The sequence below is a fragment of the Zea mays genome, chromosome 5 (assembly GCF_902167145.1).
Source record: "Zea mays cultivar B73 chromosome 5, Zm-B73-REFERENCE-NAM-5.0, whole genome shotgun sequence".
Taxonomy (NCBI): Eukaryota; Viridiplantae; Streptophyta; class Magnoliopsida; order Poales; family Poaceae; genus Zea; species Zea mays.
This window is the reverse complement of record NC_050100.1, coordinates 149,187,028-149,207,143: the sequence shown is the minus strand read 5'-3', so window position 1 is coordinate 149,207,143 and position 20,116 is coordinate 149,187,028. Positions and strand designations below refer to the sequence as shown.

Genomic DNA, 20,116 nt, shown 5'->3' with positions numbered 1-20,116 from the left:
CTCACGCCTCCCTGGGAGGGGCCGTTCGTCATCGCCAAAGTTCTGAAGCCCGGAACGTACAAGCTGGCCAACAGTCAAGGCGAGGTCTACAGCAACGCTTGGAACATCCAACAGCTACGTCGCTTCTACCCTTAAGATGTTTTCAAGTTGTTCATAAACCTCGCTCCCACACAAAGTTTAGTCATCAAGGAAGGGTCAGCCTTGCCTCGGCAAAGCCCGACCCTCCCTCAGGGGCTAAAAGGGGGGAACCCCCTCTGCGTCGAAATTTTCCTCGAAAAAAGATCTTTTCTGCCAGAATGTCTTTCGTGCTTTTTGACTACTTCGAAAGTGGATCCTGAAAACGACGGAGTACACGTAAGCAGCCAAGGCTGACCGAGCCGAGGGACTCCTACGCCTCCGGGATACGGATACCTCACTCATCACCTTCTACGATAAGTAACTCACGTTCGGATAAGTGATTCCGCGGATCGAACAAGTCTTCACGTTCGGAAGCTCTTCTGCCGAAGCGATCTTACGAGCCTTCTCGACTGTGTCGGTGACGGAGCCCCATGGACGGGTAAGAGTGCGCGTAAGCGGCAAGGCCGACCGAGCCGAGGGACTCCTACGCCTCCGGGATACGGATACCTCACTCATCACCTTCCGCGGGAAGCAACTCTCGCTCGCACAAACATCCCTGTTACCGACAGAAAAGTCCAGATACTCGAAACAAGAGGAAAAGAGACGCAGCTTTACAACACAGCGAGGGTGTGTTTGGGCCTCGGCGGCCGCAGGAAACACACGCTACAAGACAATCCGATCCTGCAGGATCGGGTATTGACGCTGGAAGGGGGCAGCAGCACCCTCGGCATCGACGACACCTTTGGCGAGGTCCGACCTAGCCTCGGACGGCGACGTGGTCCGAAGATCTCCACTCTGAAGGACGACGTCATCGCCACGCCCGGGCCATCGCTGCCAGGGTCTTCTCCGGGAATCCGGCCCGAGCAGGCGGCTCGGCCGGTCACCTCGGGGCCTCGGCCAGCCGTCCTCCAAGGACGTCAGCCCGACCCGAGGCCTCGGCAGGTCAACTCCGACGCTGGTCCCGCTAACGGACGACCCGGCTAGGCTCCGGCCAACCAGGTTTCCTTTTTGAGCCAACTCTGCCCCTGTTCACGCTGATACCGCTACCCATGGCCTTGGCTCATCGAAGAGCGGCTGAGGGGTTCCTTTAACTAAGCTAGAGAAGCCTCGGACAACAAGGCCGACCGAGCCGAGGGACTCCTACGCCTCCGGGATACGGATACCTCACTCGTCACCTTTACACGGGGCGACTCACGCTTGGTGAAGCGGTTCAGACAACCAACAGGCGAGTCTTAGTGCTCGAAAATGAGGAAAAAACACGGCTCCGTGCCGAAAATACATACATGTTCAGGACCCGACAATCACAATGAACAAAAACACTGGCATTCAAAGTGCCATTACAAACGGAACTCCGGTTCCACCTCCGCAGGTACGAACAACCCCACTCAATGGGGGGGGGGCCTGCGGAGTAACAGAAGACCGACGGACGGCTCACCGTCGTCCGCTCCAGCAGCAGCGACAACGACCCCCTCTACGGGTGGCCAAACTGCAGCGGTGATGGCCTCAGGGCGAACGTTGCTGCAAGCTTGCCCTCGCCCACGCCGACGCTCGAGGGGCGAGGACAAGTACAAAGATCTGGAGGCCCGAAGCGCGGATGGTGGCGGTGATCCCGTCGGCGACGGGGACTTCTCGAGCCGCCTCCGCCTCGGCACCGACGACAGGGGCCGTCAGCCCGCCGGCAGATCCCCACTCGGATCCTCCCGGACGAGCAGGGCACCGACCTCCCCGTGGAGGCACCGTACCGGTGCAAAGGCAGGACCGCCCCAGAACACGAACGCCGCCCTAGCAGCGCGCGACATCTTGGGCGGTCCTCCCGTGCACACGGCGCGGCAGCCGCCTTCCGGCAGGAGGGGGCACCGGGGGCCAACCCGACGAGCCCGACACGCTGGGGCTGACGATGCCTGCCGTCGACTGGCCCCGCGTTGTCGAAGTCCGACCCGCCCGCAGGGCCAGCGAGTGCCCTCTCCCTCGAACGCCGCAGGAGAGGGTGACCCACGAACCCGCGCGGGAGGTAGAGCTCCGGTTCAGCCCGGCCTCCACCCCAGCGAGGATGATGAACATCCTTGAAGCTGAGGGTGGGACCAAGATCGCAGCCCGGCTTGCTTCTCCCCACCCAGGGGCTGGTGGTCACCGTCTTGGGTGACCGCCGGCGGCGGCGGGGGGGGGGGGGCGTACAGCCGGGCTGGCTGATGAAAATCCTTGAAGCTGAACGATGGCTGAAAGGTACCAACTCCCACGGAGTTCCGTTCCTCCAACGACGAGGCGAAAAGACGACGGATATCCCCCATCCGGGGGCTTGGAAGGTGAAAAGACACGGTGCATAAGGGAGTGCGAAGACATAGTCGCCTTCCAAGGGAGTCACCCCCTTTTAAAGGTGGCTCTCCCTACTTGCGTCCCCAGCCGTCGTGGGCTGAGTCTCCTCCAACACACTCCAAGGTCCTCCCCTACGGCGCGGGGGCTGGGTCCCACACGTCATGCAAGCCGGCTCAGAGCGGAAGAAGCCAAACCGCTGTGCGCGGTGCGTACAACCGCCCAGCGGTTACAAGCGACTCTCCACTTTTGCCTAGACCAACGGGCCAAAGGGGCGGGCAACCATGCAGGCGGCATGCAACCGCGCCAAGTGGGCGCGCTTCTCCGACTCCCAACACGCCCAGCATGGAGGCCCGGGCCCACGCGTCATGCAACCGGCGCGCCGAATGCTTCGTGCATGCAACAGCACCGCCACTCGCGCCCCTACCGTGCCTCCTCGACTACGGAGCCAATACCGCGACTCGAGGCGACCCACCGCACGACCCAGCAGTGCCAGCCTGGCGCGGCGGTCAATGCGGCCAAAAATGGGCCGGCAGTAATGGCGGTGGCAGGCGGGCAGGAGCAGCGGCCACGTCGTCAGCCAAGCTCACGTCTCGTCCGAGGGCAGCGAGAGAACCCTCTCTCACGGCGTGAAGACAACGCGCCCGTGCTCCGTTCCTCGAACGGCTCGCTTACGCGCAACGGCCGCCCCGCCAACTACTCGCCCCGTCGCATTAACTCCGCGGCGGAACAGGCGGCGCCTCTGGCAGGAGAAGCGGGCGACGCTTCGCCTTCGCCATAATGACCGCGTCAGAAAAGGTACGCCACGTCGTTCGATTTCGTATCCTTTTCCTTTTTTCCTCTTTCTCTCTCTTGCAACAGAGACCGGGAAAGGGGGATACCCCGAAAAGGATCCTTCCCCGTAAAGGAACCAGGCTCCGAGCCTCCCTACTGATCAGAGGTTCGAAGGCTGGCCCCTCGGAAGGGTTCGACAGCCGCCTCAGATCGCGTGGGCCCTACACCCACTACTGGTCAGAGGTTCGAAGGCCGGCCCCTCGGAAGGGTTCAACAGCCGCCTCAGGCTACTCGGGCTCCGCGCCCATTACTGATCAGGGGTTCGAAGGCTGGCCCTCGAAGGGTTCACAGCCGCCTTAGACGCCGAGCGAGGGATGACCATGGGTACGTTCGATACATAGCCGAGGCTCGGGCTGCGCTCCCGAGGTACCCTAGGACATTTCCGAGACCAGCGGGAACGATCTTGTAACGGAATCCCATCGGAGGGAGGCATCGAGCCCTCGGACCCCGTCGCCAGGGGACCGGGTCCGGCAGATCACCCGCAGGTACTTTTGGGCGTGCCTCTGGGCCCCTAGCCGACCCCTAACGAATGGGGCACGGACGTCCACTCGGATTACCCGCTTGCAGCTCACCGGGGACACCATGTTCGGCGCCCATCGAGGGCAACATGGCGATTTCCCCCCTCCTCCTTGCGGAAAGGCGACGCAGGGGCGTATGTAAAAAAGTCGAGTCTGTCCCTGATCGTCCTCTCGCCCTGTGCAGAGGCTCGGGGGCTGCTCTTGCAAACCCGGCTCCGGCCGAACCGTTGACAGCGTCAACATACCAGCCCGAGAACTTGGGACCCGACCGTACACCCGGGCTACGGCTAGCTCGCATGAGGGACGACCAGACCATCCGAAGCATTACGCGAGGCATTAAGACCTCGGAGGAGTGAAACCACTCTTCCGAGGCCTCGGGGGCTACACCCGGCGGGTGCGCTCGCGCGCACCCACCGGAACAAACGCAACCGAGAAAGGCTGGTCCCCTTGCAAAAAAGTGTGACGAAAGCCTCCAAGCGAGTGCTAACACTCCCTTTGAGGCTCGGGGGCTACTATCGGGGACCATAATTAGGGGTACCCTCAAGGCTCCTAATTTTCAGCTGGTAACCCCCATCAGCATAAAGCTGCAAAGGCCTGATGGGTGCGATTAAGTCAGGGATCGGTCCATACGAGGGACTCGATCATGCCTCGCCCGAGCCTAGCCTCGGACAAGGGCAGCCGACCCTGGAGGATCTCCGTCTCGCTCGAGGCCCCCCTCCAGCGGCGAATGTGTTCCCGGCTCGCCCGAGGCCATGTCTTCGCTGAGAAGCAACCCTGACCAAATCACCGCACCGACAGACCAAGTTGCAGGAGCATTTAATGCAAAGGTGGCCTAACACCTTTATCCTGACGCGCGCCCCCCAGAGCCGAAGTGACCGCCGTCACTTCGCCGCTCCACTGACCGGCCTGACAGAAAGACAGCGCTGCCTGCGCCGCTCCGACTGCGGTGCCACTCGACAGAGTGAGGCTGACAGGCAGTCAGGCCCGGTCGAAGGCACCATAGGAAACTCCGCTCCGCCCGACCCAGGGCTCGGACTCGGGCTAAGTCCCAGAAGACGGCGAACTCCGCTTCGCCCGACCCAGGGCTCGGACTCGGGCTAAGTCCCGGAAGACGGCGAACTCCGCCCGACCCAGGGCTCGGACTTGGGCTAAGTCCCAGAAGACGACGAACTCCGCACCGCCCGACCCAGGGCACGGACTTGGGCTCAGCCCCAGAAGACGACGAACTCCGCACCGCCCGACCCAGGGCTCGGACTTGGGCTCAGCCCCAGAAGACGACGAACTCCGCACCGCCCGACCCAGGGCTCGGACTTGGGCTCAGCCCCAGAAGACGACGAACTCCGCTTCGCCCGACCCCAGGGCTCGGACTCCGCCCCGGCATCAGCCGACGATCTCCGCCTCGCCCGAACCTGGGGCTCGGACCCGACCTCGGCCACGGAAGACAGACTCGACCTCGGCTTCGGAGGAGCTTCCACATCGCCCAACCTAGGGCGCAGACCAGCCACGTCAACAGGAGGCGCCATCATCACCCTACCCCGAGCTGACTCGGGCCGCAGGGAACAAGACCGGCGTCCCATCTGGCTCGCTCCGCCAGATAGGCAATGATGGCGCCCTGCATACTCTGTGACGACGGTGGCTTTCAGCCCCCTTACGGAAGCAAGACGACGTCAGCAAGGACTCAACCGCTCCGACAGCTGTCCCTCCGCCAGGCTCCATCGCTCCTCCGACGGCCACGACATCACACCAGCTAGGTGCCAAAATCTCTCCGGCTGCCACAATGGCATGTACTTAGGGCGCTAGCTCTCCTCCGCTAGACACGTAGCACTCTGCTACACCCCCCATTGTACACCTGGATCCTCTCCTTACGCCTATAAAAGGAAGGACCATGGCCCTCTTAGAGAGGGTTGGCCGCGCGGGGACGAGGACGAGATACGCGCTCGCTTGATGCCGCTCGCTCCCTCTCCCGTGTGGACGCTTGTAACCCCCTACTGCAAGCGCACCCGACCTGGGCGTGGGACGAACACGAAGGCCGCGGGATTCCCACCTCTCTCACGCCGGTCTCCGGCCGCCTCGCTCTCCCCCCTTCGCGCTCGGCCTCGCGCTCGACCCATCTGTGCTGGGGCACGCGGCGACATTCACTCGTCGGCCTAGGGACCCCCCGGTCTCGAAACGCCGACAGTATGACACAAGTTTCATTCAAATTCATGCGAGTGTGAGATGTTGTAAGCATTGTCAAGTCTAAATTTTCAATTACTGTAGCCTATATAGAAATGCAATCAAAAGCTAAAGGCACTAGTTTGGATCATCCACTACACTAGTCAAGTGCTTCTAAATGTGCAAGTATAAGTAGTCTCGATACAATGATGTGGTGATAAATGCAAACCCATCTCAATCTTTTCTGTATGTCTAGTCTCGTCGCCGTCAAGTATAGGGTTGAGGCAATCATGATCCTGTATTCATTCTTGTCCATGGGCTCATTGTCCTCATCGACATACAATGCCGTCGTGATGGGTATGGGTGTCGAAAGTGACTTGGTGTCGCCCATGTCAAACTTTTTAGGACATCCTTGGTGTACTTGCCTTGGTGTACAAATGTCCCATCTTGGGTTTACTTGATTTGTAGTCCAAGCAAGAAGTTGAGCTCTCACATCATACTCATCTCCAACTCCATGTTCATAATATCTAAAAACTTAGAAACAAGAGCATGAGAAGAACCATCAAGTTGACCCGATGCCTCGGGGGCTAGTGTTGGAGCGAAGGCCGAACACGACCTCGATCAGACTTATCCGACCATGACTAACCATGTTTTAGCACAGAATAAACATCGAAGGGGGATGGCGACCCATACCAGCATCGAGGTCCTCGACCAAGACCTTTGAAGTAAGCGGAGCAAAGGGATACACAAGAAGAGGGGGCTCGCAGCCACTTCCTCCACACGCCCCGAAGGCTCAGCTCCTCCCTTGCCAGCGAATCCAAGCTCTGACTAAGTCAAGGGTGCGACTCGCAAGCTAAGACCACACCAGATTATTGTTAGCCCCAAGCCCCGCCCTGCCACGGTGCGGGCCTACCTGTGTTCCCCTTCGTGTGGTACATCCTAGAGTATGTTTAGGTTACTGTACCTTTACTTCATTGTAATGACCCTGTTGAGGGGAATATTCTAGAAATGTAGCAGGTAACTGGAGTATAACAATATTTGGGACCCACCTACTCGCTCGGTTACCTAAAAATACCCCCACTGTACACGGATGGGACACACACAACAAGATGCTATAGTTCCCTACCTACTATCTCATTATGCACCTGAACTCTCCTGTTCCCCAAGTGATTGGGCCCACCTGTCCACGTGTCAACTGGTCCCAACAGGAAAGATTTGTTGAGGCGGGTTTAAGGATTACTGGAAATAACCCACATCCTGTTCTGCATGCCCTATGGCTGATGGTTTCGTGTAATACGCGGACGGTCTGGAGGTATACTTTGACAGTTCGCGTGTATAGCTGGACGGTCTGAGCATGTCTATTAGCCCTTGCACAGAGTACGACAGCCGTAGCGTGGATCTTGGTGTCTTGTCATGAAGTACGGAGCCAGCCTCCACTGGGTTGGACAGTTCAAGCTTAGGCCCGGACAGTTCGACCGTGCGTAAGTTCGCAGGTTTGTCCTAGATCTATTGAGAGGGTTATGGTTATAGAGTGAATGTATTCATCGGCATACTATATATAACGGCTAGGTTTGTAGAGACCCATTTGGAACTGAGGCTTTTGGTCGGCTGACTCAATCGCGACCTCGTGTGATGGAAAATTAGACATGACAGATTTGTCTATCGTACGTATGAGTTTCTTAAGCGTGTCTTCTACCCCCCATGCGTTGTTGCAACTATTCCCTTGCAGATCTACATATTGTTTGAGGGACTGAAGGTACTTTGATTTACTTATATTGGGGTTTCACGAAGGTAGGAGGGATGACATCTCGATCTCTCCTTGCTTGATGATCTTATGGTGCTAGTCCATCTTGAAGTGCTTCAAGTACTCCTCCACATCCTTTATTTCTTGTGCCTCTCTTCATAGCGTCTCTTCTCTTTGTTGCCTCACGTAATCCTCGAACGGTTGCTGATCCTCAGTCGATAGACTCTCAAGAAACGGCTTCATCATGTTGCTAGGAGAAACATTGGTGCGATCCTTTGAACTGGCCATTTGTGGCAGATTTAGGTCACACCTAATTAATTCCCCATTGGTGTCGCCAAAAAGTGTTGTGGCTCCGATTCCGGCCCAAACAGAAGGAGCGTACCACTTGGTGGTGCTTCCTGCGGTGGCGCGGACGGTCCACAACGCTGAGCTGGACGGTCCACGACCCTACGGCAGGAGTGGGTCTCCTCTGCTCGCGTGTCGAATGGTCCACGCTGTGGGTTGGACGTCCGCACGTGCACAGAGGGTCTTCTTCCTCACGAAGAACCATAGAACTCGACCCCAGGAGGGGTGCTGTCAGGGAGGAGTGTTCTAGGGGTTGCCTCGATATCGGCAGGCTATCTGGGACGTCCTTAAACAACGTAGAGTCGAAGAGGGATGAAGATATAAGGTTGGGGGAAATTTAAGCTAGGTCTAAATTACGCCTACTCCTAATGTGATTAAAAGCGAAGGAAATAAAGTTGATTGATTGATTGGTTCGATTGGTGGTGTGCACAATCGGTCATACCCCTTTATATATAGGGGGGTCTAGACCCGTTCTTAGGTGTTTTCTGACAGAATCCGCGTGATTAGTTGGATAAATACACACGGAAAAAAGGGGATATCTCGCCTGATTTGATCTGGTCATGGACCATCCGGGCTAACCCACGGACCGTCTAGGGCGCAGACCGTCCGGCAACATTGCCGAACCGTCTGGCCTGGAAAGGTGCCACGTATTGTGCTCAACTACTTCTCATCTCCCTCCACTTCAGTATTTAGCTTATTATTATACTTGCTCTAACAAACAGATTCTATCTTTCACCAGGAACCCCCAGAGTTATTACTTCATGTCCACCCGACCACACTCGTGTTTGAATTGCAACCCGGGAAGTTGAGCCAATGCTCAATGCAGCTAACAAATGACACAGATCAACACATGGCATTTAAGCTCAGTTCAACAGATAGTGTGGACTGGTTAGAGCAGTTTCTTCCATGGTACGGCATTGTTGCGGCACGCTCCACATACACTCTCATTCTGAATGTGTTCTTGGAGCGAGATACTGCAGAAAAGAGATTCTGTGATATGATCCTAGAGAGCTGTACATGTGAATACAACGACAATAACATGTATTCGGCCACAACTTATTGGGAGAAATTCGTTGATCAAGAGACCAAGAAAGTGGTGAACGAGGTGAAACTGACAGCCTTGTTGTCATCGTCTCAGCACAGACAGTCAATAGTAGCTCCCGACAAGGTGAGAAAAAAACAACTTTAATTTGCCACCTCATAATATCATCTGTTGGATATAATCACTGTCCAAAGTTTTATGCATATGTGCTCAGCTAGCTGACGTATTACCTTTTCGTGCATGTTTGCTGTATTGGTACGCGCACGTCCATCATTTTTAATTCGTAGCCAACCGGGCTAGGCGTCAGGGTATATATATATATATATCCACTATGTTTCTGTTTTATTTTATCTACCTCCTTTTCGATATACTCCACTGTATTTGTTGAGTCATGCACAACCTTTAATTAATCTAATTTTGTTGAATCATCATTATTAGGTCTCATGGGTGGAGAAACCCTGGATTCGTCTGCTCTCCGTGGACGCACACCCCACCGAACCATGGATCATAACTGGTCACGAATGTGGACACCTTGCCATTAGGAACCATGACACACAGGCAAGCAATCTAATTTATTTATATATTCCTAATATATAAATCATTGTTGACATTTTTTTATCTTGTTTAGCATTTGGAACCATGGTACACACAGGCAAGCGATTATTGAGTTTAATTTATTATGTTGTTTTTGTTCTTTGTTCGTGTATGTGTGCACATACATACATACGGTCGCGCGCGTGCGTGCATGTAGCCCAAGCGTCCAGCCGTCCACCCTATCATGCAGCCTCACGCGGAAAGAAATGGACTCTGCCCCTCCAAAAGAAAGGGACGCATGCATGTATTAGACCAACTGCAGCAGACTCCCTCTCCGTATCCCTAAAACGCGCGGCCAACACATTCTCTCTCCTCTCCGTATCCGTCTCCGTTTCCAGCAACACTCCCCATCCCACTCCGCATGCAGTCTATGACACCTGGGGCCCGCCAGCAGGCGCGCGCGCACGCAGAGAGCTGCGGAGAGGAGAGAGAAAGTGTGGAAATGGGGAGCGCAGGGACACGGCGTCCATTTTGCGGAGAGGGATGCGGAGCCTGCTGGAGCGCGCAATAGTGCCTCAGACCGTGCAAAATGCGGATGCGGAGTGGGATAGGGAGTGTTGCTGGAGTTGGTCTTATGTGACGTTTCATTTAAAAAAATCAATATCTATTAAACCTATTGTCAAAATTAAAAATCGATTTCACGTTCTGATGAACGCTTCAAAACTAGATCTCACTTAACATATTTATTTCAAGGTTTATAAGAGTTAGTCATTACATCTTTAGCGCCAGTCATTCATAAGAATTACTGAAAAAGTAATCATTTACTGAGCCAGACATTCTAAAAAAACACGCACTACATATGTAAGTAAGTAAACAAACTCAGTCATTCTATGAATATTTAGTCATATCGTATTTTTAACCTTAGTCATGAATCATGAGAATAACTGAGATAACAATTATTTAGCGAGTCAGTCAATCTAAAAATAAGAATTATATGAAAAAAATGAACAAACACAATCATTCTATGAATACATAGTTATTCTATCTTTTAGCCTCACTCATTTATAAGAATTATTGGATAGCAGTTATTTTGTTATGACTCAGTCATTCTTTTTTTTTTGTCGATTTTAATTTAAACTAAGTCGTTCTGTTATGATGTGTGTGTCAGTCATTCTGTTTTTATGAATTATTTTGTATTCAGTCGTTGTGGTTACATTGGTCATCCGTGTTTAGCAGTTCTAATTTGAAATCAGTAATTCTAATTAGGAGATGTTTAAATACACTAGAGCTAATAGTTAGTGACTAAAATTAGTTGAAACATCTAAACACCCTAGCAAATAGTTCAGCTATCAGCTATTTTTGGTAAATTAGCTAATAGTTAGGTAGTTATTTGTTAGCTAGCTAATTCCACTAACAATTTTTAGCCAACTAACTATTAGCTCTAGTGCATTAAAACACCCTCTTAAAATTACTTAGTCATTTTATGAATATAAGTCATTCTATTTTTTAGCGATTCTCATATGATATGTGGCGTGAGAACCTAATAAAACAAGCTACATCAATTACTGCTTTTCAAAAAGTTTATTTGCGGCGGCATAATAACTGTGCATTTGCGGTGACAAAAAATTCATTTGGGTCCGTTGACGTGAGGTCTCAATCTCAATGAAGTGGAAGCGGTGACATAATAACTGTTCATACAACAATACTGCTGTCAAAACTACTTTGAATTTACGTCATTGTCACTATTCATACAACAATATTTACTGCCAAAACTGCACTATAGATCCCAGCGCCCGCGCAGCCAGCTATTACGCCTGCCTGCCCAGCACCACCCGACCCCGTTCGCGCAGCTACAGCTAGACCACACCCCGACCCCGTTCGCGCAGCTACAGCTAGACCACACGTAACTTAGTGTTTAGAAATAAACAATAATTATATAAAAAATAGTGAAGAGCGAGCACTCGAACCAACAACACTGCTCTAGAAATTTAGGAGTAACCACCAAACCACACGTATCTTAGTCTTTAAAAATAAACAATAATTATATTTAAAAAATATCTTAATAACTATTTATATTATATATAAAAATCGTAGCAAAAGCAAGCACAAATAGCTGGTACAATATATATATATTGATTATCCAGCTTCCCTTCTTTCTTTTCCTGACGCCGCCGTCGACCACGAGACTGACAGCCTCTCTTTCTCTGCAGATGCTACTGTGTTCGTTTAAAGTTTCACGTGGCGGAGGCATGCTTCGATCCCTCCCTCTGTCTATTAAGTTATTTATTATTTACTAACGATTTGATAACACCCAATTTTTATATATATGCAGTCTTTTGTGTTAAATTTATAGCGCAGAAGCAATGGTTCATTTGCAGCTCAGGAGAAGGTTTCATACATGTGTTCAGTTATGAAACCCAAGAAATACAAAATGTGAACAATTTCAGAGCTTATGACGACAATAGTCGCTGGCTCCCCATATCACTGGCCGTTCATCCATCCCGGCCCTATGTGTTGTCGTGGTGTCGCTACGATAGTGAGATAATAATGAAGCTTTGGGACTGGGACAAAGGATGGGAGTGCGCACGCACATTCCGAAGTGGAGGCATTAATGTAGATCATATCGCTTTCGATCCAAAGGAGACCAACCGCTTTGTTGCTACCGATTGCTTGGATGGCAAAGTGATGGTATGGGATTTCAATTCTCTGCTGAAAAAACAATAACATTTTACACGATCGATGAATACAACACAGTTAGTTTTTGTACTAACCGCGTTGCATGCAAATTTTATACGGTTTTTAATTTATTATGTTCAGATTTGGAGCCTCGACTCTCCCGAACCTGAATATCATCTGCCTAAGACGGATTTTAAGGGTATCATGTTCCTGGAATTCTTCACACGTTATGGTCGGCAGTGTTTGATTATTGCTCATGAAGATCATAAAGCACACGTATGTATTTTCCTCAAGAAACACACTACTTATTACTTATATTAAGGACCTATTTGTTTTCTATCAGAATTATATAATCCAGCATGAATTATATAAACATAAATTGATCTGCTTATGGATTATCGTAATCTAGACATCTAGATTACATAATTCATCTAATAATCTGTATTGTTTGTTTACTTCTCAACTTATTTAAGCTGGATTATATAATTTAGAGTGTAAACAAACAGAGCCAAGTAGGCACTCAGCACAGCCATACTAATATTGCAAGTTTATTTGTCTGTGTCAAATCAGGTATGGGACTTTCGGTTGCGCAAATTTGTTTCTGAGAAGCGAAAATTATTATCTCGTGAAGCTTCTGTCTTCTTACGTCCTAATGTATCGTTACTACTTACACCTTCATCTAAAGGCACTTGCCGTTTCTGGGACGCTAAGAAATTCAGGTAATAAATCACGCGAAAGTTGATAGCACTAGTTAGCTTATAATACCGAAAACCTAGTAGTGCGTTAGCTATTTTTCTATTAAGAAGAGCACATGATGTGGTTCATGGGGCCTCTAATTACTCCGCAATTAATAGCAATATTGTGTTTGTTGCTTTCATCTTGGGTCACTAGTTTTCTTTTGCATGTATAATACCAAAAACCTAGTAGTAATTGAGTGCTTACTTCCAACAGTTTTTATGGAGTCATTGACAATTCTGCTGGAGGAGATGTGCTGGGTATCGCTTGTTTGATGGGGTCTAAAACAAGGTGATCAATTTGGTACCTGTCATTTCTTCTTTTAATTACAACCTACAAATGAAGTGTTAATGGAAAAACAAACAGATAGTAATACAGTATACACTGCATGATGCATTGATTTTTGTTTTTATTTGGTGGTTGGGGGGAATTAGGATTTTTGGGTAGTTACAACCAAGCATGCAATGTCAGGTTTTGTTTCAAACAAATCTTTACAAGCCTCGAGGAAATGCATTTTTAGGGTAAAGATGGTTTCACAAATGTGGCATACATGTGCCAAAGAGGCCCACTTGTGAACTTCTACCTCCTCCTCAAGGAAGCATCAACCTTCCTTGCCTATCTATAGGTCAGCTCCTGCCTCCCTAACTTTCTTACCAAATTATAGCACCACATACCAACACCACTAGACTTGTCTTATTCTTGAGTACTTATGGATGAGTCATCAACCATCGTCACACGCTCCTCTCTATATATGGTTGGTAACCACAACATCCTTGGATTGTCTGGCTCTCTGCTTTGTGCTATTGCATACCCCTCCACCAACACACACATGCACACACATCTAGCTCCTTTGCTTTTTGTCTCACAAAAAAGCAAGCCACAACGACCACATGCAACCTTGTGACCCCTAAACATGTACACCAACTACTGCCACTTTCTCATTTTCATCCACACGCCACAACATCATACTCGTGCCACTTCACCAATTGCTTACCTCCACATCTATTTGCTGACTATCCTGTTATTGTATTTGTTGTGTCATCATCTTCATAGCAGCTACACCCCTTTATCTCATCTTCACTATGGTCATTGCTAAATCTATTGGACCACATACACATTCAATCACCCTAATAGGTATACCACTAGTCATCACCTTGCTCCTACATATCCAAACATGTGCATTCCTGTGCTACCCCTGCTTTGCTCATCCCATACCGAGTTATTGTTCTTCCCACGTGTAGACACCTAAGCACCATGCTACCCTTGATACCATTCTATGTGAGAGAGAAATAAAGAGGGGAGAGAGTGATGTTGATTGAGATTGTGTGGGAGGGGAGAGAGAGAGAGAGAGTAAAAGGTATGATAAGTTCCCTCCAAAATGTAGGGACACTATATTCTGAACACTTAGAGAGAGGGGATTCAATTGGATCATTAATCAGTTTTTTAAACTAGGCCTTATCTAGTTTCACATGGAAAAACCTAAGTCGCCCTAAACATGCTACTATGGTCATGTTTTTCTCATGTTTCTACATGCCCACACCCAAAAGGCTTACGCCATATACGCAAGCTCATCAAGACTATAATATGAGCTACACTACAAATAGTATATGCATAAAAGAAATAGTAAATAGACATGAAAGCATAAGTTCCATGTAAGAGTACATGACAATAGGGGAAACACTCTTGACACAATGACATATCATGTGGCATTGGTAAGCCAAAGGCTATCCTAATCCATGTTAGAGCTCCACCAAGTATATATCTTAGTCACTAAACATTTCCCACTGATCATGGTGTTTGGCTCTCAATAATAGTTTCAAGCAAACAAGCATAAGTCCCAACAAGCACATAGGGTAGCCATGTTTGCTTAACTCTTCCTATCACCTTGGTGTCATCCACTATGGAACATCATTGAGGAAGGGTCTCCTTGTTGCGCATGCACATGTCATTGCCTCATCACACCAAGTGGAGAGGTCATCAATCTCACACACAAGCCACGCAAGAGCCTAAGGTACCGATAGCTTCTTTAGTATATTTTGCCATAATGACACCTTGCAATCTCCTCAAACTTGGTGTAATTCAAGTAGTAGAGTAGCCCTCATCCAGTGTTAAAGCAATGGATATGGTAATTAAGCACTTGTTTTTGGAGGAATTCTAAATGTGTTGAGCATTCTTTTGCCTCATTTGTAAATGGACCATGAATATGGTACCTAAAGGAAAAACCAATTAATGTAACCGTTGGGAAAACTAATAGTTTATTAAATCAAAATTACAACTTGTGCATTACTCTAGCCACACTAGTCTTATCATATTGGCATTGAATCAATAAAATCACCAAAACAATATGCAATTAAGGCCATTTTCCGGGCACACTGTCACATGTAATTCATGTCAATAACATCTTAATGGCCAGAATTGATAGTTTAGTGGCCAAAAAAATTCTAACTCTATAGCCAGATGGTCAAAATTAAGCTCCAACTATAGTGGAAGGGCAAGATTTCCCTCAGATAAATTATGCCAAGAGCATCACTATTGAGCCACTATTAGAGCAAATTTATTTATTTATTTTTATTCATATGTGGTAATTTGTTTGCATTTCACGTGTCCTATTCTAAAAATTTAAACTAAACTTGAATTTTTTGATAGGTTTGTGATTGGACAATATTATGCATTAACAATATTGCATCTTGATAATGCAATATATCAAAAGGACCCAAGGCAATCTATTGAGCCACAATTATGTGCTCATACAAGGCAAGGAGACACAAGTTCTGAGGTAGCCTCTCTATATTTGAACTTATGAGTAGCTCACAAAGATTGGATGTTGCTGGTACTATTGGTATATGCCTTGAAATCGCCATGGTTTACACATAAGATTTTCCCTAGCTATTATTGGCATAGTGCCTTGATATTAGAGCCTAGACTAGTGGACATAAATGTGTAATAATTAGAGCATTCTAAGAGGTGTAATGGGACAATCTAAGAACAAATAGTCTTATCCTACGATCCTCTACACAATCAACATAATATAAAAGTACCTCAAGCAATGCAAAATTTCAATCTATAGTTGACATACCACCCTTAATGTTTTGTCATAGATAGACACCATAACTTGTTATCTTAGTGAGTACCAGACAATTGATAAAAGTGGACAATGTAGTTGCACTATGCAAAACCATACCTAATGGTGGTACCACTATAGGTGGCACTAATACCCATACCAATCGAAATTTTGAGGAGGCCTTTTTAAAGTTGTTGATCTCAATTAGTGCAAGGAGAGGTTCGCAACATTGTCTTGCCCATATAGAAGTAGACATACTTGAATAGAAACAATCATTGTATGTGCTTATCGAGAATGTTAGAGTATTGTTAGGGTTTTAGGTCTAGTCACTGTGTAGTTACTTGCATACCCTCAGTGTATTGGGCTCCAACTTGGTATCAGAGCTAGGTTTAGTTCTCTCTCCTTTTTCCCTCTCCCTCCTTCCCACCTCCTGGCCGTTGGCCCTCCTCTTTGCATCCGCTGTCGGCCAAAGCTCCCCTGGACGCCGCCCTTCCCGGACCATCAGTCAAGGATGCCAACTTCTCTCCGTCCCAACCTGGCCACCGACCACGCATGGCCTGCTCTGCATGCTCGGACGGGCCCCGGCCCCACCGTCTGGATCCTGTCGTTGCCGCCCGGATCCTACCTACTTGCCACCGAGCACCCTCTTCCCTAGGTCGGCCCGCTCCTCTACTGCGGTCGCCCGTCGCCCACAACCTCTAGGCCGCTAGGCTGACGCGGCCTCCCTCATCGCCGCCAGCCCCAGCCCCTCTAGCCCGTCGCCTGAGGTCTCCTCGTCGTGCCGTTCCAAGGCCACGCACCCAGGTTGCGCCTCCACCTGCATGTCCCCCACCGAGCATGCCGTTGTTGGGCCCTGCCCTGCCGCTGCCTGGACCGCCCCACCTCGACCACCTGGTACCCTGCTAGGCCACCCTCACCGCCTCCCTACGCTCACCGGTGTGGCTCTGACCCGAGCTACCGGAGCTCTACCTATCGGCCTTTGCCCCTGCTCCCTCTCCTCGCCCCTACTTGCCCAGAAGCTCCTCCCCTCCATCGACAGAACCTATGTGCCTCCGCGCCGTAGGACTGTTCTACCACACCGCAAGACTCCGCTGCACCTGCCGCCATGTCTCCATGCCGACCCCTCTGCCCACCTCGGGTCTAGCCGCCGTCGGTCTCCACCTCTGTGTCGGCCATCCTGCCCATCCCGTCGCCCCCGTCACCGCAATGAGCACCCTTGTGCTTCCTCCTCCTACCACCAGGGGCCCTGCCTTTGCCCTGGCCACCAACACCACCTCTTTTCTGGCTTCGCTTGGTGTCACCATGATTGCTGTGCATGTCACTCTTCACGATGGACATATTATCTGGGGCACTTTCGTGGCCTTTGATCCGGCCATGCAACCTATTCTTCACGACTACGTCGAGCTCCATCCTCAGCCAGGCCGCCATGTCACTGGTCCGCTTGTCTTCCCCACTGATACAGTTGACTCCCGGATGACCGAGGCCAATGACCCCATCTCCCATCCTGGTGACCTTCTAGGGGCACCTCCCTTGGCCCTCTCCGCGCACCGCGTGCCTTCACCACCCCATCCCTCTTCCACCAATTGGGTGGTCGACTCTGGAGCCTCTTTCCACACCACTCCTACCACTACCGCACTATCCCACCACCATCCTCCACACCCCTCACATCCTCCCTCTATCATGGTGGGGAATGATTCCACTGTCCTGGTTACCTCAATAGGTGCATCGGTTCTTCCAGGACCATTCTACCTTAACGACGTCCTTGTCGCTCCCGTTCTGACTCATCCCTTCTCTCGGTTCTTCGCTTCACTAGCGACAACCATTGTTCTATTGAGTTTGATCCCTGGGGCTCACCATACGTCACCTTCCCAGGAGTGTCGTGCTCGCTCGTTGTGATAGCTTCGACCCCCTCTACTCTATTCACTTGCCCTCCACTTCCCCCACCAGCATAGCCTCCCCCATGCTCTTCCTACTACCACCACCTTCGTCGTTTGACATCGTCGTCTTGGGCACCCTAGACCTGACATGATGTCCTAGCTTTCCAGCCGCTCAGATATCTCCTATAACCTGGGTTCCTCTGAGTGCCTCTATCATGCTTGTCAGCTCAGTTGTCACGCTCGTATTTCTTTTTCCACTTCCACGTCCAGGGCTGCTCAGACCTTTGACCTTGTCCATTGTGATCTCTAGACTTCTCCTGTCCTCAGCCTCTCTGGTTACAAATACTACCTAGTCATTTTGGACGCATTCTCGCATTTTCTTTGGACTTTCCCACTTCGGCTGAAGTCCAACACGTTCACCACCCTCACCCACTTCTTCACCTAGGTCTCCACCTAGTTCCATCGCCCGGTCCGTGGCCTCTAGTGTGATAATGGCCATGAGTTTGATAACACTGCCTCTCGCTCCTTCTTCATCACCCACAGTGTTTGGTTGTTTCTCTCGTGCCCTTACACCTCTCCCAAGAATGGCTGGGCCGAATGCATCATTCGCACCACCACCAACATGATCTGTTGCCTCCTTTTTCAGGCGTATCTCCCTGCCAGTTACTGGGAAGAGGCTCTGAACACCACCACACATCTTCTCAACCACCTCCCCTCGAAGGTGGTGAGCCACCCCAATCTCCACTTCGCCCTATACGACACAACCCCCTCTTATGACCACCTCCACGTGTTCGCTGTGCCTGCTATCCCAACACTCCTGCCAACACTCCCCATAAGCTATCTCCTCACTCCACTCACTTCCTCTTCCTTGGTTACTCCCCTAACCATAAGGGTATCACTGTCTTGACCTCATCTCCCACCACATAATCATCTCTTGTCACATTGTTTTCAACGAAGATGTGTTCCCCCTTGCTGGCTCCTCCCCACCCACCAATCTTGACTCCCTCCTTGAGTCTGATTTGGTTCCCCCTCCATCCCAGGCGCCCTGCCTTGCACTGTTGCCCATGCAATGCGTGGCTCCGCCTCCTCCGCTCGTGCCACTACACGCGCCACGCGCGACCTCGATGCGTTCGCTCACGCCTCTACCCACGCCACGTGCAGCCTCGACTCCTCCACTCGCACCTCATCCCGTGCCTCGTGCAACCCTGTCGACCCCACCTGCACCACACGCGACCCCTGCACCATGCGCGGCCCTGTGGACTCCACCTGCGCCACGCGTGGCTCCATCGACCTTGCTTGCGACATGCATGGCCACGTCGACCCCTCCCACACCATGCGCAGTTCCATCGACGAGCGCGACCCGCTTTGCCGACCCTGCCCTCATCTACCATCACCGCGAGCGGGACACTTCCTCGGTTCTCGTTGCCTCGGCCCCGTCAATGAGCACAGCTCTCTTCGTCAACCCTGCCCTTGGCTCCGAATGCCCTGCCAGCCCGCACCGAGCCTCCTTTGCACCACCCAGTCGCCATCCACCGTGACCCATACACGTCCACCTGATGGTGACTCGCTGCGCAGCCGATGTTCTCCACCTCATCGACCGGCTTATTCTGGCGGCTGACATGGTGATCACCCCTCCGGGCGCCTCCTCGGTCCCCTCCTCTATTTGTGCTGCCCTTGCCGACCTCCACTAGCGCTATGGAGGAGTACGTGGCCCTATTGGCCAACCACACCTAGGATCTAGTGCTGTGTCCACCAGGCACCAACATGGTCACCGGCAAGTGGCTCTTTCACCATAAGTTGACCACAGATGGCTCCCTCGACCGCTATAAGGCCTGTTAGGTCCTCCGGGGTTTCACCCAGTGCCCCGGAGTGGACTACGATGAGACCTTCAGTCCCATCATCAAGTTCGCCACCGTTCGAGCCATCCTCTCCTTCGCCCTCTCTCAGGACTGGATGATCTATCAGCTCGACATTAAGAATGCCTTCCTCCATGGCACTTTGACGGAGACTATCTACTATAGCCAGCCCACCAGCTTCGTAGACACCGCACGCCTGGATCTGGTCTACCGGCTGAACTGCTCCCTGTACTGCCTCAAGCAGGTGCCGTAGGCCTCGTACAGTCGCTTCGCCTCCTACTTGGCTTCAATCAGCTTCGTTAAGGCCAAGTCA

General features: G+C 50.9%; 1 protein-coding gene across 5 annotated transcripts in view; it reads left to right on the top strand.

The window, feature by feature from the left end:
- The window catches only part of LOC103627012 (uncharacterized), a 140,072-nt gene that overhangs the window by 115,815 nt on the left and 4,141 nt on the right, over window positions 1–20,116 (top strand). For 4 of the 5 annotated variants that reach the window (XM_035959134.1, XM_035959131.1, XM_035959132.1 and 1 more), the window contains 9 exons: window positions 8,762–9,190; window positions 9,352–9,372; window positions 9,503–9,622; window positions 11,809–11,845; window positions 11,931–12,286; window positions 12,416–12,550; window positions 12,845–12,993; window positions 13,226–13,300; window positions 15,656–15,785. In XM_035959134.1, the coding sequence (XP_035815027.1) occupies window positions 8,762–9,190; window positions 9,352–9,372; window positions 9,503–9,622; window positions 11,809–11,845; window positions 11,931–12,286; window positions 12,416–12,550; window positions 12,845–12,993; window positions 13,226–13,300; window positions 15,656–15,785 (1,452 nt within the window). The remainder of the gene's footprint in view (window positions 1–8,761; window positions 9,191–9,351; window positions 9,373–9,502; window positions 9,623–11,808; window positions 11,846–11,930; window positions 12,287–12,415; window positions 12,551–12,844; window positions 12,994–13,225; window positions 13,301–15,655; window positions 15,786–20,116) is intronic. The other variant, XM_035959133.1, reaches the window with a different exon arrangement.